This window comes from Atractosteus spatula, chromosome 7 (assembly GCF_055471065.1).
Source record: "Atractosteus spatula isolate fAtrSpa1 chromosome 7, fAtrSpa1.hap1, whole genome shotgun sequence".
Taxonomy (NCBI): domain Eukaryota; kingdom Metazoa; phylum Chordata; class Actinopteri; order Semionotiformes; family Lepisosteidae; genus Atractosteus; species Atractosteus spatula.
This window is the reverse complement of record NC_142712.1, coordinates 20,956,644-20,984,145: the sequence shown is the minus strand read 5'-3', so window position 1 is coordinate 20,984,145 and position 27,502 is coordinate 20,956,644. Positions and strand designations below refer to the sequence as shown.

At 37.7% G+C, this 27,502-nt stretch overlaps 2 protein-coding genes across 3 annotated transcripts in view; one reads left to right on the top strand and one right to left on the bottom strand.

Moving 5' to 3' along the window:
• Window positions 1–7,562: 7,562 nt before the first annotated feature.
• Window positions 7,563–21,018, bottom strand: LOC148830712 (lysosomal proton-coupled steroid conjugate and bile acid symporter SLC46A3). 2 transcript variants are annotated; one of them, XM_088921038.1, is made up of 6 exons: window positions 20,839–21,018; window positions 19,924–20,140; window positions 17,449–18,319; window positions 14,731–14,814; window positions 13,868–14,024; window positions 7,563–11,011 (listed from the first exon to the last, which is right to left on the bottom strand). In XM_088921038.1, the coding sequence occupies exons 2-6, from the start codon at window positions 20,113–20,115 to the stop codon at window positions 10,933–10,935; spliced, it is 1,383 nt and encodes a 460-aa protein (XP_088777164.1). In that variant the 5' UTR covers window positions 20,116–20,140; window positions 20,839–21,018; the 3' UTR covers window positions 7,563–10,932. The 2 variants fall into 2 exon arrangements, with proteins under 2 accessions (XP_088777164.1, XP_088777165.1); XM_088921039.1 differs by having other exon boundaries at window positions 20,772–20,915.
• Window positions 21,019–26,457: 5,439 nt separating this feature from the next.
• synj1 (synaptojanin 1) overlaps window positions 26,458–27,502 on the top strand; it is a 64,987-nt gene continuing 63,942 nt past the window's right edge. The window contains exon 1 of the mRNA XM_088919963.1: window positions 26,458–26,518. The gene's annotated coding sequence lies outside the window, so the exon portion shown is untranslated. The remainder of the gene's footprint in view (window positions 26,519–27,502) is intronic.

Here is a 27,502-nt window from a genome sequence, read left to right as displayed (position 1 = left end):
TTTTTTTATTTTTGCTTTAATTTGAGAAATTTCTGTTTAGATTTCAAAAGGCTCAGAGATAGCTAGTCATGTTTGGTCTGGGTGTGTTTCAAGGTGGGGTAATGCACAATTATTTCTTAAGCAATATGGGTGTCTTGGTGCCTTAGCAAAATTAAATAATTGCTGTCCACATCAGACCATCCTGAACAAATGAAAGGGTATGTTATTTGATTACATTGCCTTGACCTTATATTTTAGAAATCCAACTTAATGCAGTGAATGGGTTTGTGTCTGTGCTACTACAGAATATGAAATATATTTTGAAGGCAACATTTATCATTTATCATTAATTGGACTACAGATCCAGATGCAATTGAAATGTCCCTTCGATTTGAGATCACTATTGTCTAGTTAGTGTTTGTGGTCTGTATTGAGATGTTAGCTATGAGATGTCTGTATCAGGCAAATGTTCCATTTTATTACTGATGCACGTTCTATATTGCTCTGGATATTAATGAACGAACCATCTAGCTTTAGTAAAAGGGACAGCTTCAGAATTTCCAGTGTTCTAGTTATTAAAGTCAAAGAATAAAATTAATTTTTACAGTTTAAAACAAGTGTCTTGCAAAAGTATTCAGACCCTTGTACAGTTTTCACATTTTGTTGCTGCTATCATGACACTTTGAAGTAACAATTAATACTTATTATATACACAACCTACTCCACACATTCAGAGCAATAATCAGAAGTAACTCGAAAACGTGGAAAAAAATGGGAATGATTGCATACTGTAAGTATTCAAACCCTTTGCTGTGGCAAACCTAAATTGAAGAGCATTAAATTACCTTAATAAACCCCACAATTAGTGGAGTGGTCTCTGTCAGTATGCAGTAATAGAGCTTTCAAAACAACTTGGAGATAAAGATGAAAAGAAATTCAGAGGCTCAGTATTGATCGAGTATGGTGAATTCAGTCATTAAGAAACAGAAGGTGTATTGCACGACCAGTGTCTAGATCAGGCTGTGTTCTCTTTAGTTTTGGCTTTACTGTAACTCATTTTCCCATCTTCTGTTTGGCAATTCAGGTTTTGAATAAAATGTAAAGGAAAAGGAATTTATAAAAGACAAATATGTTAATAAGCAGTATCTTCTGTAAATTAATTGAACATTACTAACATAACCCTAATCCTGACCATATCTTGAATTGCACCCCTAATCCTGACCTTAGTGGTATACTGTATAACTATCTGTAGCAACAGAATTACCATTTTAAAACCTTGTTTATAGGTAGTTATAACAAAGACCCGAAGAGTGACCCAAAGCAACATGGCTGTTTTTAAAAACATAATATTTTCATTTTAAAAATACAGCCCAAATTAGATCTCCTCTTAATGCCAGCTCAGCAAAAACTTTGTTTTGAGCATATGTACTGTGTACTGCATTGATTATTAAAACTCCTTACTCTCTAGTTGTTAAAGAGCTGCTATGACTCCTGGCCGTCTATCATATTACTTTTCCAATGTTGATTTATAAATGAGTACATACACAGCTCCTGTTCCACTGTCACATATCCTGTGACCATACGGTCTCTTTCGTACTTTGTTTTTCAGTTCTCAGGCCTACTATTTATCAAGCACTGTTTTTCAGGAATTCACCCCCAAAAGAGTCAAGAACTGTTTGTTTTTAAATTCCAGTTTAAGCCTTCTCTCTGTCATGGGTTTAGTTATTTGCTAAGGACGCTTTAGAAATCGGTATTGTACTATTTCATTACATCTCTGAGGATTAGTGATTGATTTTACAATCCATAAATTCAAGTTATACCGTATACACTACAACTGCCCTCTGTAATACAAAAGCCTTTGCCTTCTGTGACGGAGTAAGATGATGCATAGAGACACAAGGAACAGTCAACATTGCCTCTTGTAATCTACTGTATTTTTTTTCATTTGAAAGCTTCTTTAAAGTAAAGACCAAAGATCAACGAGACCAAAGCTGGTTTTATCAAGTGGTCATTTGGTCTGCTGTGGTCTGTGGTTTCTATCTAATTTTGTCACTGATTCAGCTGTACTGTAGTTGAATTTTTTATATTGAAATGCTAGTGCCTTTTCTTCTTCTTTTCTGTAAACTAATTGCTTCTTATTGTGATTTTTCTTTTACATGACTGTGTCTCCACAAAATGTACTTGTTTCCTGCCTGTACTTTATATCCTAGCCTGTTTTCTCTCTCCTGCCTTCTGTGTATAAAAAGCTTAATTTTATCCACTTGTGCTGAAGCAAGTTCTCTTACCTTGTAGGAGGAAGTTGAAAATTGCTCATCTTCCCACTGTCTTCTGTTCAACATTTCTTAGCATAAACTTAAAAATTACAAGTTTATTTTTTAAATGAAATAGAACTCTCAGGTTGGCACACTGATGTTTTGTCCCTTTTTTATTTCATTTGTTCTCCCCATACAGTTTTATCACAAAACAAATTAGGAAAGCATCAAATGATTAAGGTCCATCATGTCCAAACAATAGCTACTGTTTGTTCTAAATCCATCAGCCATTTCTAGAAGAATTCCAGACGTAATCCATACATTGATTTAGCAGCTTGTTTACTCAGCTACAGTTTGGAATGAATCCATGTCTTCTGATGTTGGTCTTATATTGGAATTTGAAACATCTGGCCTTTCAGGATTTTGAATATTGCAATTAAATCTCTGCAGTAATTCTGTTCCGGTCAAAAGAGATTTGTTTGTTTTAATTCTTGCTGTTATTCAGGTTTCTCGTCTTCAGACACTCACCACCACCACACTCTATTCTCTCACACTCCTGCTCAGCTCCAAGGTGCAGCTCTGACATCACAGGCCAGGAGGCTTTTTGTAGCATGTTGAAACCGGTTTGCATTTAAATGTCAGAAATGTGCAATTTTTAAACATAAAATTGAGTATTGTAGGATTATGCAACAAAATTAGACAACTATGCATTCCACTTTGTAAATCAGTAACGTGACCCGCTACGTCAGACTAATGGAACGTTCTCATCCATGCAATACTTATCGCCCTTTTCTTACAATGTAACACACAACAATTAAAATGTAAAAAGCCATGTTTATTCTAGGGCTTCTTAATTGTGTTGTTTTCCTATGAGGACAAAAATATACATTTAGAGTGTTGGGTTAGATTGTTGTTAGATTGTTGCCTTACAGAAAACCTGAACACAGTTTTGTGTTCCTTCTGTGGCGGCATTATGAATATACTGTATATAACTAAAGTCATTCTCTGTCAGGAGTTGGGGGTGCCTTCCTCATCTTGATAGGGATCCCAAATGTAAAACACTTTCACTTACGTAAAGGTGAGTGCTTGGATGTTCACAGATCAGCAGAATTAGCAAACACTGGAGAAGCTGCAAAAGAAATTCAAATTCACTTGGAAGATGATGTAGACAAACATCTGTTGATGCATACGTGTCACAGAAACACAAACTACACAAATAAAATGGAAAACTCAAAGTTACTTATGAAAAGACTTGGGTGTTGTACACACAATTTTTATTTTCTGTGAGGAAGCAATAACGAGGTACATTTTGACGTTATTGTAACGCATACGGCCACCATTGCAGGTTGTTCGAGCCGGCTTACCAGCGCGGTGACGTCATCGCCCTTCCCTGTGAATAGCAGGGACTGCAGCCAGCGGGCTGACGGGAGATTTCCCTTTAGCTCAAGTGGCTGGGTCCCTGTTGAGTGACCCTGGAGGCCCGGGTTCGGGTCCCTGACGGTGGGGGACTGACCTGAGGCGGCAGCGGCGAGGGCGCATATGCAAGTGAACCCCGGAGCATTACATTATATTTAATATTGTAGATTTTAAATCACGGGTTTAATGTTGAAATTTTCTAGAGTACTAATAATTCCTTATTCAAAATATTGGGTACATTTTCCCCATGATACAAATTGCTCTAGAATCAGTCCACAGAAGGGCAGCCACACATACTGTTGGGCTCAAATGAATGTCCAATACCAAAAGGTGAAAACTTTTTTAGCTGCCGAAGAGTGATGACTATAAATTATTCTGTCAAAGCCTTCGAAACTTTTGAAGACTTGAATCATAATTCAACCCAGTGGCCTTCTTTCAGAATCAACACTTAAAAACAAACCAGAGGGCACAGGAAAACTACGGAAGAAATGCATTTAAAACTTTGAAAAGGCGGCACTTCTTCACACAAATGGTTGTTGGGAGTCTAGAACCAAATACGCCACCGTGTTGTTGAAGCTGATAACCTGACTTCTGTTGTTAAGAAATGGATTAGTTAATATGAAATATGTACTAAAAAACAAATTAGTCATAGTCCAAATGGCCTCATCTCGTTTGGAAATATTCTTACGTTCTTGTTGTTACATGTTACAGGCCAACTATTGGGATCATTGTATGGCCAGTTAGCAATCTGGTCACCATTCATTTCAATCTTGACAAAACAGAGCTAAGAAGTGGAGTGTACAGCAGGACACAGACTGTAAACAAGCCCTTCTTTGAGTGGGAGGAGAGAATAAGCAGACACTAGGGTGAAATCACATTCCAGGTAAGTGGTGAATGACCAGTATAGAAGATGAGCTCAGTATAGCAGAGATTCAGCTATAATAATTTTCTCATCCTCTAACAGGCTTTGTTTGCTTCAAGTCTCATTTAAAGACAAAAACTGTATAAGGCAAACGCAATCTCAATGGACTGCATTTAGAAAAGGATTTCCTGTGTTTTGAGGTAGCAAGGTACCCACTAAGCAAACCTCCCTTTGACATACTTTATTTTGATGCATGTATTTGATAGAGGGGTAATTATTTCCTCTGATATAGCATCAGCTTAGAAACTCGTTTTGTTTTGGGTGGGACCTAAAGAATGATAGAACTGTCTTTTGCTTAATTTGTAACTCTTTTGGATGCCTTTGGTATCTGTTTCTCACAAAGATACCTGGGTAGCTAAGATTCCATGAAAAACCGGGACCAGGTATGAACTTTTACTGTAAATATTTGTACAGTATGTTTTTCTGTCCAGTTGTCTTCGTAAGTAGTTTGTTTCACTTTGTTGCCTGTTCTTTAGTTCTACTATGTAAGGAACAAAGAAACCACATAACTGCTTGACATTCTCTGACCTGTCGGATGTTTTATTTTAATTTGAATAATTTTGCTTGCTAGACACACTGATGTCAGGACCTTAGCTTTACACTTTTTTAACCTTATTTAATTTACTTACATCTTCCTCTCTTTTACACCTGGCATCTGTACAAGACTAGCACCAGCATAAGCTGCCCTTCCCCTATATTGTTACATTATGAGCAGCATTACTGAATGCTATTTAAACCTCCTACACCCAGTCTGTAAAGCCATGTTGTACGTGGCCTCCAGAGCACTCTGTCAGAACAGTGATACTGAAACCTGTGTGCCCCACGACACCATGAACCCACACATTAACTCACATAGTTCTTCAACAAAAAACTGCGGCAATTGTTATTTCAGGTGACAATGTCGTCATCAAGATGTCTGTGCAGGATATGACCTTTTCTTTCCAGAATAAAAAATGGCTTTTCTTCTTGTCTTGAAAATGTGTTTCTCTCTCCTAAAATAAGCTAAATATTTTTACTAATAGAAATATGTGTAGAGAGATGTACTGTATGCCTTCTTGAGAAAATGAACATTTTCTATGTACTGTAATTCTCTAAGGATACAGAATACAGATATGGAGTACTCTATAGGGAGGTGTTTGCAGAGGTTAAATGAATGTTATCCTGACGTCAGCTTCAGCACAAGCTATTTATAAAGGTAAAACAGCGACACCCTGAGGATTATTTTCTCTCACTGTGAGTTTTTGTTTTTCTCCATGCCCACATAGTCAGCTGCTCTCTACTGTCACTCTGTAAAGAGCCCTGTAGCCAAGTGTTGCGAAGGATGCTGTAGCAAATGAAAGATTGATTGATGGTAAACTAAAAAAAATGATACCACCACATGTCAGAGAATCCCATACAAATTCACACGACTTTTTCCACGGACAATTTAGTAATTGAAGAATAAACAGGCAATAGCTTAAAAGTCACAGACTTAATAAAACTTACACAAATTCACAAGCTAATATTTGCAGGCTATTATATGTATTTAATTGTAGTGTGTTTTAGACCAAAACACCATAAAAATCATTCACACTCAATTGCTAAACTCTGACGAATCATAATTACACTGAAAAGAAGACCTACAGTACATCTTTATCCAGAAATGTTTTCATAAATAAACCTCCAAAGGTAAATTTGCATTCTAGACATGATTCTTAAAGAGGACATCCTTTGATCTCTTTGTAAAATTGATTCTAAAAATCCAAGATGATGAACTGATGTCCCCTTGTACATCAAAATGAAATGTATGTACTAACAAGTACTGTATGAAAAATACAACCCCTTGTCTTAAATTTGAGCCCATTCTCTGTTTGCTACTTAGTTTTGCTTCATCAATGTGAACCCAAGCAGTAAGATTGTCTGCAGCACTAAAATCCACTCTTTCCAACACCGGACCACTCTAGTCCCTGCTGTCATTCTCTTCCCTGGTCTAATTTTGAACCACAGATTTGGTCACGTAAGCTTGGCTGGTCTGTTCACTGTCGACAAGTAGTCAAATCTGGGGTCTCCGCTCAGCGAGGGCTGTAGATCTGATAAAATAACTCCGAGCTATTCAAGCACATTAATAGTCACCTTGCTCTACATACACATCCTCCCATTGCAGCAATAGCAGAGTGTACAGTGGATATAAAAAGTCTACACACCCTTATTGAAATTGCAGGTTTTTGTGATGTAAAGCCAGAAATCAAGATAAATCATGTCAGACATTTTTCCATCTTTAATGTGACCTTGCAACCAAAAAAAAATTCAAGAGAAAAACAAATAGATAATTATTAGGAAAAATAATTGAAATTAAAAAACTTACAACACCATGGTTGCATAAGTGTGCACACTCTTTTATAATGGGGGCTGTAGCTGTTTTCAGAGTTACCTTTAGACATGATTTTGAATGTAATTGGTTAAGTAGCATATACCTGCCATCAATGTACTGTAAGTGATTCTGATTAACCCCACATAAAAATCAGCTGTTCCTGTAGGATTTCCTTGAAACTTTAGGCAATGTATATTTTGGCAATGTCCCCGTGTCTCCACTTATTGATGATAGTCTTCACAGTGCTGCTTGGTATATCCAATGCCTTTGATATTTTTTATACCCCTCTCCTGATCGGTACCTTTCAACAATAAGATCCCGTAGATGTTTTGTCAGCTCCTTGCGGACCATGGCTATCCCAGTAGGATGCAACCCGAAAGTTTCAAGAATATCCTATAGGAACAGTTTATTACAAATTACATGGGTTACTGTGACAAAAAATGTTTCGAAACAAAATGAAAGCATAAAAATTTCTAACAGTTACCTTACAATCCTTTGCCATCTGTGGAGGAGAAAACAAAACTTTAGTAAAATAATTGGCATTTATACTTGTCGACAACATTTTGCAATAAAGTCAACCTTAATTCAACAGAGATCCTAATGATGTCACTGGGAGGAAAGGCAAACAGATTGAAACAAACACTGATTTTCAAAGATGTTTATTGCTGTCCACATGGCAAAAAACTATTTGAATGAACAAAATCAGGTGTATAGTCATCTCCCTAAAATATGAATTTGTACAGCATCCTGCTTTTAATTGAATTGAAGAGAATTGAGAAATTATTTACCACATAGTGCTTCAATGCCTAAACACAGAATTTTAATTTTTATATAGATATACGTCATTAAAAACACATTTCGAAGAATTTTATGATCTTTAAACTCACCTGAACTGATACTCTGCCGTCTTCAGGCCTCGGCTAAACTACACACCAAAGTGCAGGGTTTGTAATTCAAACTGTCTAGATGGGTACTACCATCCATTGTATATTGGCTATCACATTTCTTACTTTGTGGTTTCTACTGCTCAAACATGCACACAATGGATTGACGATAAACAAGAGCTTGCAGTTTGAATAGGAACACAATTGTTTTCTTTAAGTATCTGACAGAGGCTTAAAAGAAATTTGAGTGTGATATTTGCTCAGTGTATAAAGGAAACTTGGATTCTGATCCTCAGTTCTTTGCCATTCAGAAATGAATTAAAAAAAACATCAAAAAGCATTAAAAGTGCCGTTGCACAAGGTACCCTTGAGAAAGCAAGGATATAAAAATACTCTACCTAAATTACATTCATAGGTACTCTCATATTGATTGTAGAATCAAATTTAACACACCTATTATGTAGTAACATAACACTGTGGACATCTAATATGCATTTAATCTGATGCAACACACATTCCACTGAAATGCTTTCTTTTGTATCTCATGTACTGTACTGTACTTGATACTTTAATTTTGTGACAAGGTTGCCCATGAGAAAAAGTTCCTCTAACAACGTTAGAACATAAGTGTTTCAGGCTCATCACAGTATACACTTAGCCACCATTAGTTTTACTCTTGTCACCTGATTAACTCAATTATATGATTTTTTAAAATCAAAACCAAGACAAAACCACACCTTTTATATGACACAGTAAACTACTCTTTCACTTATACAGCTACTGTATATCCACCAACACCACGGTTTTCAAATCATAATTCTACGGACAAGATCAGTTCCCTTCTGTGGGACCTCATAGACCAAGTCATAGCTGAGAGACAGACTTATAGGGGTGAATTTACTATTTTTCTTTCCTTGTTATTTTTACACCATAAGGATCTCATTTTTGGTACAAAAAAGGATATCCAATTGAAATCGAGATTGAGATTTTGAGATTGACCAATGTTTCCTTTAGTGATTTCTGCACCAACAGTCCAAGCTAGCAGGTGACTTTCATTTTGCATGGATAGAAAACACCACTGTACCTGGGCTGTTATCAAATGATTCCTGTCTAAAGTGCACCCTTGGGGACATCATAAAACAGAGCTTTAATAAAAATTTTAAGTGGCCACTTTCAGATGTTTAGGTCTGTACCAGAAAACACAGAAAAACAGTCTGTCTTTCTGTTACAGACATGAGCCATAGTACAGGATGATCCTACAGCTTGAAAATGAAAGCTGTACTCCAGACCTCTCTCATCACCAAGACCTTGGGCTTTACCACAGCTCACGACCCTAAGCCTAAATAGATACTGTACATGTACAGCTCTTTGAAAGTCCACCAGCAGGGGGAAGAATTTTACAGCTGGAGCATTTTGAGGTACAGAATTCTGACATCACTTAGTAGCTTCTCTTAAATTAGTACACTGGCTCATTTTAATGATCTTTTGCCATTTTTCTTTTAGAAAATGTTTCTTGACAGTTATTTACCAGCACAATTTGGAATCAGCGCTTGTCTTTACAGTATGTCTGCATTCAGAGCAATGACTCCTATGCTCACACGTGGAGAAATGAGGAAGTGCCAACCTGCCACACTGACTCACCCATCCATTGAGTCATTCATCTTTTTGACATTGCGATCGTCATGGTAACCTGCAGGAAGGTCAGTGTTGATTAAAGGAGCACTGCACCCCTCATTTCTGCCACAACAAGTCTGCAGGACAGCTGAGACAGTTGCAGGGGTCACTGTTTTTGCCCAGACCTAAATAATGCTGATACTTCCCCCATTGCCGTGTGAGTTGTGCAAATTGGAAAACCTGCAGAGCTTGTTTTCCAACTATAATATCTTATATTGCCAATATTCAAGTTCAAGCTAAAATTCTTTAGCAACAATAAAATATTATGAATGCAAAGGGCAACTTTGCACAAGATGGATTTGTAATCCAAAATGTTCTAGTTAATTACCTTTTAAGATCAAATAATTTACTTTAATTCTGTGCTTTTCACAGTCTATGTGTTTTAGAAACACATTTTGGGGTAATATGTTAATCTTTATAATAACCCTTTGAGTGAAGAAAGACACAGAAAATAAATATGGGCTGAGTCATTGGTCCCTATTTTATAGGTACCATTACATTTTTTAGCCAATAGAAAGGGCTGCGTAATTCAATGCGAAGGCCTTAAGGTCAATAAAACCTGCTGCAATATACTGTACAGTAAATGTTGCTCTCTCTGGCAATGCTTCTATGCATTACAATAGTATGTGATAGGTGTGCAAAAAGAAGGTAGACAAATATCATCTAATATCTTAAATCTTACTAAGCTTTTCCTGTATCATTGGCTCAAAGAGTCAGTTCAAAAAATCATCCTCGCTTTCTCTGTATGCTCATTACACACAAAATGTAATGTCACAAAAATGCACACCACCCCGTTTGCATAATTATATTTGCCTGCACATTCTATTTCGATTTTTCTGCCTGCAGAGACTTAAAAATGAAAATAAGCCTGACTCTTTTTTGTTTGCACACGAAACATTATCCAGCCCCAATACTGTTAATTCTACACTAAAAAGCAAAATGTCTTAATTCCAGCGGAGCAGGTGATGACAACATGAATCAAAAGTATTCATTGTCTTTGGAATAAACAAAACACCCATATTTTAAAAGGACACAGTCCTTTCAAGCAATTTCCTTCTTTAACGGAAGAAACATCTGTTTATAATGAATTTCAAGAAGCAGAGAAATATAACTAGAAATGCACTTTGACACGCAAACGGTAAAAAAGTACTTTGCCAGCACTCAAGACAATGATTTTGCTGCCCACAGTTTAGTTAACTCAGAGTAAGAAACCTTTTTTGGAACAAAATGGTATGATGCTGGGAGTAATGGTGTTTTGACACATTTGGCTTAGCAACACTGGTTAAAAGAGCAGTGCTCTGTTAAAGTGCTTAGTTGGTTTAGTTTTCTAAAAGAAAAGATTTAGTGAACCAGATTATCCATGTTCCAAGATTATCCATGTTCAGAGTCCCGCAGGATGCGATGCTGCCAGGCTTCCTAATTCTCTTTGTTTTTCCGATGTAAGGTGAAAATTGCTTAGTCACTGTCGGCTTCTTTTTCAGCTAAAAGTGGTTTGGTTTCACTGCCATCTTCAACACCCATGTACACCACAAAGCTGAGGGAAGAGAAAAGAACAGCAAGTCAGTGGTTAAGGCACAATTCAATAACACAGTATACTGAAGAACTGCATGAAGAGTCAGCATTTTTCAGTATTGACTTACACAGGCTAGGAATAGCTGTAAAACTAACTGGATGATATGTTCAGGTTTTGTGTGGCACGTGGTTTGTTTCTGAGGGAGTGTATTTTTAAAAAGAAGAAGATTGTGAGAGGCTAGAATTAACTCCGCAGTCATGCTGATGAAACAGTCTCCATGAGATTCTGTGAGAAATGGCAGAGTCATTTTAGACTGCTAACCATCTAATGAGCTAGATGGAATGAATGGCCTCCTCTTGTTTGGAACCTTTCTACTATAAATACTCACAGGACTACTTAAATTTGAGTACAGTGCTGGCTTTTTAAAAATTCGGTAGCTTAAAGACTCTACCAGAATCGCTACCTACTCCTGTTTTAAGGAAAGATTTCCCCAACTCTGGACCTGGGGACCCACACCTGCTTGTTTGTGTTCCAGCTGACCTTAGTGTAATAACTGAGCCCTTAACTGACCTAATAATAGGGATATTTGAAATCTTTAATTTCCTAAACATGTGGGATATCTGCTTTCTGATGATTGCATTTCATAACTAACTTGAGATATCCAGCTTATGAGTAGCAAAATCATCACAAAGGTTCCAATCGAGTAAAATTGTTAGCTCAGTTAAAAAGCTTGACAGGTACGAACACAAGTAGGTGTGTGTCCCCAGACTAGGCAGGAGAACCCCTATTGTACAGTAATTTGACCTTTCTAGATATGTGTAGGTTAAAGTGCCTGCATGTACCTTGTTACACTATATAAAGCTTAGCAGAACAGCCTTTGACACCCAACACTGGAGTGGAATGTCACATGACCCATAAAATCACTGAAATTTTAATGATCTGTTCAAACAAATAAACAGTCAGCTGCTTCAGATCTTATTCAGGAGTTCCTGAAGGTTTGCTGGAGTGGTAACACTGAAATGCACTGTATTTATAATAGAGCACCTCTTGTCAACTGTCCAAAATTAAAGAAGCTTCCTGGTATTTCATGTTCCTGGGCAACTTGAATTTTCAATGACACTCTGCTGCTCTTTGTTCTGCATTCCTGCTCTCTGAAGACTATTGTTCAAGGGATAAAGAAAACAGCATTCATGGACAATAGGGTCAGTTAAGGTAATCTTGGAAAAGAAAAATTGAAATATTGCAAATTCATAGTGAAGTGGGGGTTTTGAGTTACAGTGTTCTAAATAACAGCACTTTCTTTATGTGCAGTGACTGTTAAGGTGCTTTTCATAAAGAATTGGGAAACAACACTCTTAAAGGAAGACTGTGCCTTTTAAAGACTACCGTATGTAAATATTTTCAACACAGCATAAGCTGTTAATTATGACTTACCTACCAGGTCAATAATTATACTCTTTTACGTAATAATTTAAGTTAACAGAGCACAATTCCATTTACAGTGATAACCTTGCCAAGAGGCCATCACTGTTGTTGCACAGAAGACAGCACTGAAATAAAATTGAGAACAATAAAATGGCAATAATATAACAATACAGTGCAGGGTTAACTAATGCAAGCGTCAGGCAGAAAAGACTTAATCATTAAGCTGAAAGCACACTCCAATACAAAGGTGGATAGTTTCAGCTGAATGTCAGATGATTTCGGTCATGGAAGCAGTAAACTGGAATGCATGTGCAAAAAGACCATAATGTACCTTCTTCAACCATGGGTTCAGTTAACTCATTTTCACACAGTTAAAAACACGCCCTATAAAAAAATCTAACCCTAAAGAGATGTCATCCCATCCATTACTACAAGGATGCTTGCCCTGGTACAGATGCACACGGCACAATGCGGTGGTGGCACACTGCATGGGACACCAGGCCATCACAGGGTGCACACACGCAAAACCACAACAAACATGAGGGAGCCTGGGACCCCAACAGCTGTAAAGCAGCAATGCTAACCACCGTTTCATCGTTCCACGTATTTAGAGAAGCAGCTGAGGCATCTCTCTGTGAAAGCAGTCTTGCTCCTTAAAACCAATCCACTCATCTTTAGGAAACCACAAACAATTAACACCTAATCCTCCTTAAGTCAGTCAGCATCTACAGTATATGTAGATGTATCTGGATGTAGATCTTGATCCAGCCAGATCTCAGAAGGTAAGCAAGGCTGGGCCTCACTAATACCAGGAAGGGAGGCCACTACAAATAAGTAGTATGAATATGTATATTAAGAAGTACATTAATAGGTGTGATCATTAATCTATAGAATTGTAATTGTAAAGAGTAGGAGTATTAAATTTTGGTTTGGTTAAGTCACACTTCTTACTCAGTCTACTTTTCCACTCCAGTTCAACTTGAGAACTAAATTATTCTCTTCTCTTCCTGAAGAATTTTGAGCGGGTTCTCAAATTTTAGTGATAAATACTGTAGATACCCTTCTATACAGTATGTAAAGCACTTTGAAACCCTTCTGGATGGAATGTGCAATTGTAACATACCATGTTGAAACAGAGTACCCAAAGTCATCTTACTGACATTTTCCAACCACTTGATCGAGCACAGGAGTCTAGTCCATCACAGGGAACACACACACACACTACCAGGAGCCAGTTTTTCAAAGAATTTAATCTATCTATACGTCTTGTGGGAGGACACCAGAGCACCTGGAGGAAACCTACGTTAACACAGGGAGAACATACAAACTCCATGTAGACAGTACAATAGGAATTGAACCCAAGGCCCCAGTGCTGCGAGGCAGCAATGCTAACCGCTGCACCACCATTCCACCTCTGACTCCAACCACATTTAGTAAAATACAAGACTTTACCCCATCAGTATCATCGGGATCACGCATAGACCTCCTGCCACAAGGAAGCTGAAGCCGGAGAACCAGGCCACTGTTGCAGCATAGATGCTGTTAAATACAGCAAACGTTGCACTGGCACTTAAACTCTCCAAGAAGGCCACACAGGCGAAGAGTGCCCCTGCAAAGAGAGCAGATTCAGCAGGCTTTCATCATTCTCGTGGAAGAATGACTGAATGCCAATTCAGGGACAATGCTAGCTTCAGAAAACAACATGCAGACAATGAGAACATTAACTGCTGCTTATTTTAACGTGTATCTGCTGAGAGATCAAGCATTTTAAAGTGCTTGACATAAAAGGCTTAATGCGGCTTTTCTTTCATTCACAATGTACAAAAATGTATATTTTTTTGTGGTTCACGGGAGCTCTGATACTTGTTTAAAATAGAAACGATTTCTGTAATTAACTGTCCGTTGATAGTGCCCTTGGGTGAATGTTGGACTTCTGCATATTCACTGCATGAGGAAAGTTCCAGTTTTCTGATCTAAATCTATGAAAAGCAAAGCATTATGGATGTTTTAGTTGGATTTTTATTACAAACTGCCAGGCCTCCTGAATGGCTCTGGCAGTATGGGTACTAGTTCTCCAAAGCACAGCCTGGGCTCTGTCCCCGATGTTGCAAGTTTGGACCTGGGTTGGAGCAGCACTCACAAATACATAACATGCTGCAACACAGACTCCCAGACAGTGGCCACAGAACAGTATCTCCACTGACCTCGGTCCACCCAGTACTGGCAGAATTTAATCCATTCTGCATGGCCTAGGCCAGCGAGAGGGAACGCCTGGATTGGTCTTTCCAGATGGCTTTTCTGGAAAAGCCACTTACCTTGTTCGGATTTCGAAACGATCTTGGACATCATGGCCCTCAACACAGGAGCAGGCATAAAGGCAAAAAGCATAGGCAACCTAACTAAGAAAACAGAAACAAGATGGTCAGGGTGTTGTGTGATGTCATTCACAGAGAACAGTGATGTAACACTGCTCTGTGCTTCACTGACGTCTGACCCAATACTGAAGAACTGTTCACCTAATAAAGATCTCTTGCAAAGTATGGAGAATTTAAATTAATATATACAGTATATATCACAGAGGCTACAGAAAACAGACAAGTCTGTTTCAAAGACTATTCTTTGGATATCAAGATTGTAATATATACAGGTACAGTAGATATCACAGATGCTTAGCAAAGCACATTCATTTAAAATTCCTGGAAATTGATAAATATATGAATACAGTATATTCTAGTTCTTCGTGTTTATACTTGCCTTCCTGAAAGAACCCAAAGCACCTCATATACAGGCCAGGGCCAAGGGTGATGTAAAGCATCCATTTTATACCAGTAGCCACACTACACTAAACATCAGGAGGAGGAGTAAAAAATTAAGGGGGATATTCAGGCAAGTAAGACTTAGCAAGCCTAAAATCCACCAACACCCCTTACAGCAGAAACCTGATTTTCCTTCGAGATCTCCCAGTACTGACCAGGACCAGCACTGCTTAACTCCTGAGATCTGGTGATTTCAGGCCAGAAGGTAGTAACACTGCTGTCAAATTATCTAATATCAGCTTAAAAACTGTTGTATTTAAAGACTGGACGAGTGGTGCCAATTATATTTATACCATTACAATCTTATTCTTAGAATACCTTAATATGGTCCATATGGAATTATGTTCAGTGTTGTTTGTAAAAAGGTGAAGTACTTGTATTAATGAAAAATCTACAATAAATCTAAAACATACAGGATGCTAATATTAGAAGATAATTTAGAAGGTCACTGTATTATTTGACATTGGAGAATATTACCATAGTACTAAATAGTATTTCATGAATAAATCTAACATTACCAACATTCCTACTGTATAAAGAATATGTTTTTTTATAACACTAAATGGAACAAATATGACTTTCATACTAGTTAGCATGTACTGTATGTCATTTTGATTTGGGGAAACTCAAACAATTTAGAAAAGGCTTTGGTACTTCAACAGTTGGCTTATTTATTCTCAGACTGCTACAATACAACAGTCAACTGAAGAACTCTTGCCATCTCCCCAAGAGGGGAATTAGCTACATGCTCCGAGTTACACTCACTTATAAAGACACTGCACAAGTGTGACCTCTGATGGATTATTTTCTAATACCAGACATGAGCTTTAGAATTATCTCTCCTTATCAGGAGAAAACACAGAGGGCTTTAAAGGGGAACTGCAGTCCCAATTTCTCAGACCAGTTATTAAATCTTGTTAACAAATCCATTGACGGTATAGAAAAAGTTTACAAATTTTGAATTAAGCACAAAAAACGTGAACTTTGTAAAAGTACTGTAAATCGCCATGTAATCACTAACCCCTGATCTCACCACAGACAAGAGCAAGAGATCCCACAAATTGTGACGTGATGCAGCCCTTCCTTCTCGCTAGTCACTATAAAAACTTATGTAATACGATGTACAAGCAAATTAAATACAGATTGTGCAGCAGATTTCCCCGCAGAAAGTTTTTAATGTGATCTGCATGCAGAGTTACCAAGTAAGATCCATTAATCAGCAAAACTGTCAAAGTTGAGAGCAATATTTCTGTTTGATTAAAAGAGATGTATTCAGAAATATTGTTTACAATGTAATATGGCCACTTCACATCACCGGACATTTTGTGGCCCCGTTCTGAATTGCAGAATATGGTGCTGTGCATACCTGGAAATTCTGTCTATTTCGTGATGTAAATTGGACATATTACAAGTTCCTGTGTAAATTTTACTTTTATTGTGGTTTGAAATCAATGCTGATTCTTTCGAACCCCAAAATATAAAAAATAGCATAAAAATTCATGTTTATGCAAACAAAATCAAGATAAGGGCTCCACAGGAAAACATAAGTCATAGTGGCAAACTTAATCCCACGAAATGAGCTAAATGTTTTCTTCTTGTTCTATTGTTTTGATACTTGTAGAAGCTCCTGCATAACTACCATTCCCATGGTAGAATTTTACTGCCCCGTTTCCAGCACAAGATGAACTAATAAAGTGTGAGTAATTGTGCCTTGTGTGGCTGTGCTCCAACGCCCTGGAACACAATTCCAGACGAAACCTAGAACTGTCACTTTGGGTGCTTTTAAGGTTAGCTAAAAAAATACTTTTTCAGAGAGGTTTTTGGGATTGTTTTGTTCTCTGTATCTACTTAGTTTTCTTGGCTTTGTATTTTTTCTGTATTTTGGATAAAGTGCTTTTGGTCAATATGGAGCCCATTATTTTTAAAGATGATATATAAAATAATTTTTATTATATGGTCTTTGAAAACCTTTTGAGTAAAACAATGTTGGTGGATTTAGACATCGAAGCTTTTACTATTTTCCAGAAAAAATTGAAATTTGTTCTTTGGCAGAGCCAAATAAGCCTTTAAATCCCCCTGCTAAATATTACATAAATTGGGACAAGGAAAAAGGCTGCTGGTAACAGGTTGCTAGTACACCATTAATTGGGCATAGTTTATAATATTATATCCAGGTCAAAGGCAATTTGACATATTGTTAAAAATGAAGGCACTTACCAAGAAACATGAGCAGTGTGGTCTTGGCAAACGCTGTCATGATCATGCCAGCCATGAATGACAGCAACCCAATAAACACTATGGCAGCCTCTGAAAAACAGTAGGAAAGGCAGTACACGCCGGCAAAACTGGTCAGGAACACGATGGTGGAGAGGGCTGAACCATACCCAATCAGCACTTCGTTCCAGCACAAGGGCACGTTCAGCTCGTAAAGGATGAAAATGGACACGCCACCCAGGTTGGCAAAAATAAAGAACGTGAAACTCAAGATCATTAGGACGAGCAGAATCGACCTCTTCCTACTCGAGGACGCAAAGAGGAGGTAGATTCCATAAACCACCTTCTTGAGAGGCTTGTGGGTGGGCCCGTTCTGGATGTTGGAATAAGGATTTTTAACTGTCTCTTCCAGGATAAAGATGATGTATAGTATATTGATACAGTGAAACACGGAAGAGGCAAAGAAGGGCCAGTTAAAACCAGTTGACCTTAAGAAATAGCCAGTCGAAACGGAAGCGACCCCCGACAGCAAACCGAGAACCATGTCCATGCTGGACATTCGCAGCATCTTCTTCTTGCTATCATCACAGATATCGGCCACATACGAGAAGCAGCCACCCAGGAAAGTCCCAAACCCCCCAAAAAGAGAGCTCACGAAGTTGGACACGATCAGCAGGTAGAGGCTCAGGCTGAAGTAGGACACGCAGAGATAGGTGACTGAAGCGATCAGAGACCCAATCACAGGGAGGAGGATGCTGATCTTGCGTCCTCGATAATCACTGTAAGACACCAGCACTAGGGTGACCAGGAGGCTGGGAATGATGGAGAACAGCTCATTGTAGAGCGAGAACAAAGAAGCTGCTTTTTGGACATCCTGCAAAAATAAAGAAAAATGAAAATAACACATAGGAGCTTTGGGAAGTTTGTTTTGTACCCTAAAACCGCAAACAATGATCTTTTTCTTATAATTAAAGGATTGCAAAATTAGAAGAGAGCCTGCTGACTCAGTTTTTGTTCACCAATACAGATTTTCAACACTTGTTTTACATGGCCCAAACATATGGATAAGAAACATTAATGATACTGAAGCTGCTTGTACTCATTGGACTTAATGTCCTTTAATATAACAAGATATACAAAATTAATATAACAAGATAACAAAATTAGTTGAATCTTAATTTTGGGTATTTAAATTCATTGGACTATTAATGAACTCATGATTAGAAGCATTTGTTATATCCCCGGTACATAATTTTTTATACTTAAAAATGTGTATTAGAAAAGCTCAGAGCAAGTCTGTTTGGAAAACATATCCATGTAATTTTTTTAAATAATGCCAATTAAGTTTATTTAAAGAATATCAATCTGATAACTGGAATTTTGGGACAAAATGGGACAATGGGAGTTGTCATTTCACAGCTGGTGGCTTGTTCAGTAGATTTGTTTGCATTTATAAACTGCTGTACAAAGATCTTAAACACTTTGTTTATTTTTGTCCTGCCAGTGCTTTCCCTTCTTTACAAAGGGAAACAATTCTTGATCATGACCTGCGACATTTTAATTTGTACAAGTATTTGTTATTTGTATATACCCTGGGGTACATTAGCATTTAGCTTCATGGATTATAGAGAGGTACATTGTGCTAATGAGGGAACACACCTCAGTCAATTAGATTTTACTGGCAAATGTGGCGAGGTAATACAATACTTGATATTGGCTATTACTGTACAGGTGGAGTTAGACTTTGAAGATTCTGATTAACAAGAATGAAAGATCAAAACGTTTGGTAACCTCAAAATGAAATATTAAGAACTACCAAGCTGTTTTTTTTTATTCCTGTACCCTGTTAGTATCTAAAACGTGAGGAAAATGCTTTTTATATATAGTCTTTGCATCCTGACTTTCGAGAACCGACGGGGTATTTTTATTAAACAAAAAGTGTCCCTGAAAGGAGATAAAAGCAAAAGACAGTTCATGTTGTTTGTCACAGTAGAACAAAACAGCTTTCTCGACAGTTTGTTAAAAAAGAGAATAAAAAAACAGAAGTGAAATCCCCCCGTCAATTATATGGAAGTGCTGTTAAGTCAGTGTTATTGTCCTTGTGGGGGAAAAAAAGACTGGTAAAATGCCAACCTCAATACCACAGAGACTAGGTGTGTCAAACATTCGACCGGGCACTTCTGGCGTCTCACAATTGTCAATGTGTAACGACTGGACATTTGGAAGATATTTAGCCTTTCTTACAGTCCCACACAGAAATAAATTAAATTTTATATTATTTTTAATTAAAAAAATCAACAGCGAAGAAGTATTTCAAATATGACTTGTTTCAGGGAGACTAGGAATAAGTATAACCGAGATCGGAGAGACGTTGAGTTTGTGAAAAGTTAGGTGAAACAAAGTGGGGGAACCATTGGTAAACTGCGAAAACACCTCGCTCGTTTACTATAAAAGTGTCTGTAGTGAAAAGTCTCTCACCTCATGATGGTTAGTGACGTTGGTGCTGTTCGGATTGCAAGCGGACGTGTTGTCGTTGCCAGTTGGATATGAGGTGTTCGTCACCTGCTGCCACAGTCGGCGGTACACATACTGTTGCAGGAGTGGAAATGCCAAAAAATTGGCAAACGCATAAAAGCCGACAACGGGCTCCACCAGAAACAGACCCTGCATTCCTCTGTCTGGACAAAACCACCGTCTGCAACCAGAAATGGGCATCAAAAACGTCAGACACACTAGTGCATCAAGATTATTATATATATTATATATAAACCGCTGTAGGTTTACTGTTTACAGGTTATTTTGAATAACAAAGCGCTGTTTCTGCATACATTACAGTTGTTATGTCGATAGACGAATCGTTAAGGGTTTCAAAGTCGCACTTTGAAAATACAAAACACAGACAAACGTGTTCGATTACAGAAAATATTTCTACCACTAATACTTTCACACTTCTTTGAGACGATGAATCATTAAAAAATACGCAACTTTCCGTACAGGTTTTCATATGAAACACTGCATCACCAGCTTGCGGTTATGCAAACAAACTCTATTAGATATTTTAGCATATACAAGACTTCATTGCAACGGTAATAAATGAACAAATTTTAAAAACTGTGAACTACAAGTGGAGCTACTGTACATTAACTACCTGAAAGTAACATTCTCGACCGTAAAATAATCTCAACTTTAAACGGAAGTGAAAAATTCCGAATTGAAGATTACTGTAGTGAAAATGTATTTCACCACAGGCAATAAACACAGTAAGTAGATCATCAGAAAAATAAAACCTAGAAATCATGCAATAAATTCGTAGCTGTATAGCTTACCTTTTTCAGGTATTCGTTTAAACACACGACAATGACACGAAGCAATGAGTACAATGCACAAACTTACCTAAAGATTCATCTATGTTAGTATGTCACTTTTCTGTGACAGCACGCAGATAACGACCTCTTGTATGAAAGAACGAATCGAAACTTGGAAAGCATTTGTTTGCTTTTATATTAGGCAAGACACTGGTACGGAATTATAAAACATCTCTTTCCTGGGGGTTTCGTCCTCCTTGATTTGCAATAGGACTACTCTAGCCTCGCTGAACACGTGCCTCATTTTCAATTGGGCTCGCTTCCTTGTCAATCATAAGGTATCTGTTGTGCAGTTTGATCCGCACGGAGAGAAAGCTAACCTTGTCATTTTGGTACTGAACTCCGAAGATACTTCATTGCGTTCATCCGACTGTTAGAAGTTGTTATGCATATTCAATGTACACCTGTTTGAGAATTGACGGAAGTATATCCATGAAACTGGTCGCATTTTGTGTGCTTTCGTGGCAGATTAATTTGAAAACGCGTAAAATCAAGATTTTTCCATGTTGTGCAAACTACAGCAAGTCAACTGAAATTTCTGAAGCTTCGATAACTCATTAAAACTACAAATAGTATTAATATAAGTAACCGCGGCTTTTTCGTACAGCTGTACTTCTTTTTTTCTTAAGTTGTGTAAAAAATATCGGTTTTGGCTTCACGTCATCGCGAATTATGATTTTAATTGTATCCTTTAAATATTTTGATTTAAACGCATTTAATCCACATTCTGATTTAAAATACATTTTTAAATTTAAATACATATCTGACAGCAGTAGCCCAGAATCTGCCTATTTGTGTGATCAATATGCAGTGGAAAGAGTGCATTCAGAAGATGGTTGCACACTTATATTCACACTGTGTTACAGTGTTAGATCTATAGCCAGATACTTGAATTGAACCAAGACACACCAAGAGTAAAAACATTTGTTGCTAGATTTTGGTTAAAGATGTCAACTACTATTGTATTTCTTAAAATAATGTGTACAGTACTGACAATGTTTTGCACTGGATTTTTTTCAGTAAAATATCTCATAAGACATTTTGGATGAGTACCTTACCACTGAGTTCTGTACCTCTTACATTGTTTTGAATGTTATATAGCTGATATGATGCAGTTTCTATGTGCAAATAATAATTTTAAGCAAAACCATTCAATTTATGAAACACGTCTTATCACGAAAGTCACTATTGTGTCTGGAGCAATTGTGGCTAGCAAACCTCCTTAGCTCTCAACAGTGAATCAGAGAGAAAATAAAGAGCATAGTGTACAACGCGTAATCAGAAAAACTCTCTACTATGCTAAAGCTATTTAATGTTGCTAAGCTTTATCTTGGCTCAGCTAGAGGTGTGTTGTCAATTTCTTCCTTGATAAACACCTGAGTGAAATATGAATTTAACTAATTTCATATATTAGCCAGGTTACTTTTCTTGGAAGACAGTGTAACATACTGTAGTGGGTCAGTTTCTGGACTGGTGGGTTAAAGTCCCTGAGGCAGACAATGCTGTTGTACCTTTTGCAGGGTACTTTAACCTGATTGCTCCAGGTCACCCAGCTGCTCTCTGGTGAACTGGCTTTCTGTCCACTGGGGGGTGGAGTCATGTGCTCTCTATTTGCTTAATATCATGAAAACCATGATTAGCTCTGGACTGATGGGCCCTTGCAGTTTCAATATGGAACTACCAATGTTATCTCACTCTTCCTGAGACATTCTGCTTCATCCTTTACTGTTCCTCTGCTGTTGTTATCCTGAAAAATACATTATATTAAAGATTCTGGGCTCCAATGCTTTATTATTTTCTGTCTCTTGCTCAACCATCCTACTAACCTAGTTTTACCTATCTTGCAGTTCACTGCATTATTTTTCTCTAACTGAATACATCTTTTTTTTCAATTATTTTATATATTGCTCCCTTTCTCATTATATACTATTTGATTTATTGAACTCTTTCGGCCACTGCTTTCTGGTCTTCGATTTTCTTATTCTTAGGTAGAATCTGTTATATGTTTCAAGAAAAATATCTTTAAAGTGCCCTCTAGTAATGGGGCTTCTGTCTTGACATCTTTTCACAGCTCACAAAACAGTCAGGAAGCCAGACTTCACAGAAGGCCACAATCAGTAGCACTTAAAGGGGAACTGTAGTCCTAATTTCTCAGGCTGGTTATTAAACCTCAATTATAAAATACATTCATTGATAGTATGGCAAAATTAAAGATATTCCGAATTAAACACAAAATTATGAACTTTATGAAAGTACTGTATAGTCACTATTTTTGTGGAGAGTTCATGAGAATTGTGAACCGGCTCTTCCTGCTCTCTAGTCACTGTAATGACTAATGTAATGCAATGCATGAGTGAATAAGTACAGGTTGTGCAGCAGACATTTCACCAGAGAAATGTTCCAACGTGATCTGTATGCAGAGTTAGTAAGTAGTATTTGACTGCAAAACCGTCTCAAAGTGGAGAGCAATATTTCTACTGGATTAAAAGTAATGTATTCACAAGCCTGCTTGTTTACAATGTAATAGAGCTGCTTTACTTCACCGGATGTTTTGCTGGCTTGTTCTGAATCACAGAATATGGCGCTGCACATACCTGGAAATGTAGTCTATTTTGTGATGTAAAAAGGGGGTTTTACATGTTACTATGTACATTTTACATTCATTGTGATTTGAAATGCACTCATCAATTCTGATTCTTTCTAACACGGAAATACAAACATAGCATTGAGTTTCCCCTTTAATTTCATGTTGTGACTGTATATGTTGACCAGGTAAATCAGAGCTTTGATCATGATGCATTTTTTTTCCAATCTGAAGTGTACCAGCACATGCACCAAGAATCATGACTCTTCTAATGCCATAAAAACCTTCTTTTCCAAGGCACAGCACACTGGGGAAATGGCCTGACATGCTCCTGCTATACAGTATGTCCACATGAGACATACCACCAACTGGGCCATTTACAGTATATTGTATTGGAAAAGACACACCTGATTACTCCAACACAAGGTACTATCTTCTAATATTTTGGTATAGCTAATGAGTTATTTACCAAAATATTTATGTAATTTTCTTGTTTTTTTTAATAAAGGAAGGATTTGGATTTTCAAGAGTGAATCATGAGCTTTGTTTCAATTAAATTCCATCTGTATATACTGTACTTTCTGCAAAAGGACAGAAAACATGCTTGTATATCTCCTACTTTCTCCTGAATTGTCATATGGGTAATAATTAAATAACATTATGAATTAGAAAAGATCCCTTTGTAAATACTATAGTTCATTTCTGCTTTATTCACATAATTAATCCCAAAAAGAATTGCTTAAAATAATCTCTAAATTACTGAAAGTAACTGTAATCGTATTATTGTCAAAAAAGTGTAAGAGATGACCTTTACCCAGATTTTGAGGTCTTATTACAATTAAAACAGTAACTGGTAACCCATTGCCTTCCAACACTGCTTTGAATGCAAGAAACAACTTTATAAACACCTTTATACATTTAGAAAATCAGCCAAACAAAATGAAGGGCAGTAATTTTGACCTAATAAACCTTAACAGAGGTTTTGGACTTTTCCATGACTTTTTCCAACAGTAAACACAAAGTGGATAGCACAATGGAAAACATAAGAATGTATTTTGGAGTAAGAACGGGATCTGCCTCTTAACTCAAAAGAACAGGAGACACTTCTTTACACAAAGGTTTGTGTACAGCTTACGAGCCACATTGCTTATGTTGTTACCCAGCCTTACTTCAGGAGCAACTTGCCAAACTGTAACTACTACAGTAGGTCTATCCCTGCTCTGAATAGCCTGTCCACATACTGTATTGTAGGTCTTGATCCTGGCTAACAACCAGATGTAAACCAAACCTCTTCCAAACACACTTCAGATGTGTGTACCCTACTGACTGACTCCAAGAGTACTTGTTCTGGAGGGTAATGAGTGGACCATATATTCTAGTGCCCTGGTAACCTCCCTTTTCTCTCTGAGCTGTCAGCACGTAGTCCACCAGTCAGGAGCTGTTATTCACGAGTGAAGGCATTTCCCTTACTTAAGACAGAACCCAACCTGTCTTCACTTAAGTCCTCCTGCCTGTGATTTAAAAGACACCATAACTATGAGTGGCTTCAGTGATGCAGATTATTACATCATACTAATTGATAAAAATTTAAAGCACTTTTTCATAAGAACAACTATGAAACTGTAACAGGAAGGTGTTTGGCACAGCAAGCGGATGTATTAGCTTAATCACGCAGGCTAGTGTGCCACTATACGGAATCGTCCCATTGATTTTTCTATTGTTTTCAGACATACACCAATTTAATAGCAGATTCAGTTTAGGTTTATTCTTAACACACGTCTATCGTACTAGACAACCACCTGTGACACCATCATGTGACTGGAAGGGACCTGCAAGTACGTCACAACTGACAGACAGTTTAGCGGCTCGAAACGTAGAAACATTACAGGAAGTACCCCAGTGGGTTTGTGGGAAATGTAGTTCGCATTTGGTAATACAACATCTTTAAGGCATCTAGAAGTATACTGAGTAGTTTTCTGGCCCCGGCTCTCTACAGTTCATATTAACCTGCGTGCCCAGACAGACAATGTATAATAACATCTATTGGGTGCTATTAGGAATAATTAAGACAGAGTTACATACCCATTTTCAATAACTGCTTAGTTTCCAGCGTTCCCAAGACCTAAGACGCTGCTGTGAGGCAAAAACTCTGCAGTAAGAACATAAGATTAAAAAGGAGAGGGTAGTATTTGAGCTGTCCAGCTCTTTAGGACTCTCTTAGCTATTTGAACCCTGCACTCAGGCGCTTCATGAAGGAAACATGAGTTTAAAATTTCAGCTTAAACAACATAGCTGGGTAGCTTCTTCTATACTTCCACAACCTTTTCTGAAGGAAAATTTCTCCTTTTATGTAGTCAAGCAGGATTTGGTGACCTGAATATTTTTTCACCCAGCTTTTGTTTATTAATTGAAGAATAAGAAAATATACTAGTTATATCTGATTATTTACAGAGCAAAAACATAATGTTTCCAAGAAGGACAAAATATCAGTCCTCCACCCCGAGGCCTAGTACACAGTGGGTCTCCAATATGTGCAAATATAAGTAGCTGTATTATAATTATAGATATCAGTTTTAGTTTGCACGTGTGTTTAATCATTAATGACAGTTTTCGAAGCTGGGCTCTCACTCTATCAGATTATCTGGAAAACCCTGATTCTTACAAAGCAGGCGCATTCCTTAAAAAATCTTTCTTTCAAAAGTTTTATTGAACATCAAATTATGCAAAAGAGAAAGGGTATCCAAAAATATAAGTGAACAAAAAACGCAGAACAAAACGCTGCCAAAGGTACAAATTTGAGCACAATAACTTAAATTTCTTGCATAAATTACAACAGATATGTTTATATATATATTTCAAGTTTTTAATGGAAGTAATACTGCATTTCCACCTCATGAGCATTAAAAGGGGAATTAGACCCCTTATTAGCATAAGTCTTAGACCATTTTGTTCTATGAGCGTTCCTCACAAACCTGGGTTGCCCGTGTGTGCCGGGTTATACGGTTACGCAGGCGGAACCGTGCGCTGCGGACGTTTGACGTCGCCTATTGGCAGTGGGAGGGCAGACACTCTGTGGTCTCGGAGATCAGAGGCTGGTAAATCCGGCGGAGACAGCAGTGGGACGGTGAGGAGATTTGAAAATGTCATTATAAGAAATACCTGTAAATCTTTTTCTGCGATACAGACCATTTTCGCTGGCCTGCGCGATGAACACCTGTGCGTGTCTTTGCGTGACAGATGGCCTTTCACTAAAGAGCGTACGGGGCTTAGTAAGGAAGCGAAATGCACTAAAATACTTCATAACAGGATACTGTATAAGCAAAATGAAGCCGGAAGACAAGACGGTGTTATAAATCAAAGAAATGTGTGAAAATATGTGGTTTCAGTGATTGCTAGAAGTTAGAGTTAGGTAATGTCATTTTAATATCGGTAAACCAGTTTGAACATCAGCATTTTAATTTTTGTGTTTGATTTTATACATATCAGTATGCGCAGCTATTTATGTTGTCAGAGCAGCAGGACCTGGAGTCTCACTGTAATTTCGTATATTGTATAGCCGCCAGCCATTCATTGTCATATTGGGTTTATGCTCAAAGGTGGTGTCATCTGGCCTGTATCACGCAAAGGGCCTGAATTGATTTTGCGTGATTAGAATGAAACGCCAGTCTGCGATTTTTTTGTTTACCTAACTGAAGGTTAATCGGTGCGAGTTCAAATCACCCAAACACAGCAGTGGAGTAAGATTACTGTGCGCGTATCCTATGTAACTGCAAGGGGGCGAACTGTATATGATTTCCTGCTGTCAGATTTATTAGAACTGGTGGTGTGATAGGTGACAGTTCTTGAGACGCGCGATTGACACATTCTAGTCAATTCAATGCTGTCGGCGTGAGAGTCATGGCTTACAAAGGTACTAGCTAAAGGCCGATGCAAATGTATTTATTTAATTTTAGGGATATCCAGACTACCATGTTTCATCTGTCCTGGAAATTGGGAATATTTAAACAGTCCTAGCTGCTTCGTTTAACATGAAGTTAACAGGTACCCAACCTGGCAGCTTACCAGTATTGGATATGACAGTAAAACGTCTGAAGCACAACACCGTGAT

What these genes read in the sequence shown, in the direction of transcription:
- LOC148830712 (XM_088921038.1), bottom strand. Translation starts at nt 20,115, where the DNA reads ATGCAGGGTCTGTTTCTGGTGGAGCCCGTTGTCGGCTTTTATGCGTTT. An exon ending in CGTTTCGAAATCCGAACAAG is followed by an intron (nt 14,025 to 14,730) that starts GTAAGTGGCTTT and finishes CTCTCTTTGCAG; the next exon opens with GGGCACTCTTCGCCTGTGTG. An exon ending in ATCCCGATGATACTGATGGG is followed by an intron (nt 11,012 to 13,867) that starts GTAAAGTCTTGT and finishes CTCTTCCCTCAG; the next exon opens with CTTTGTGGTGTACATGGGTG.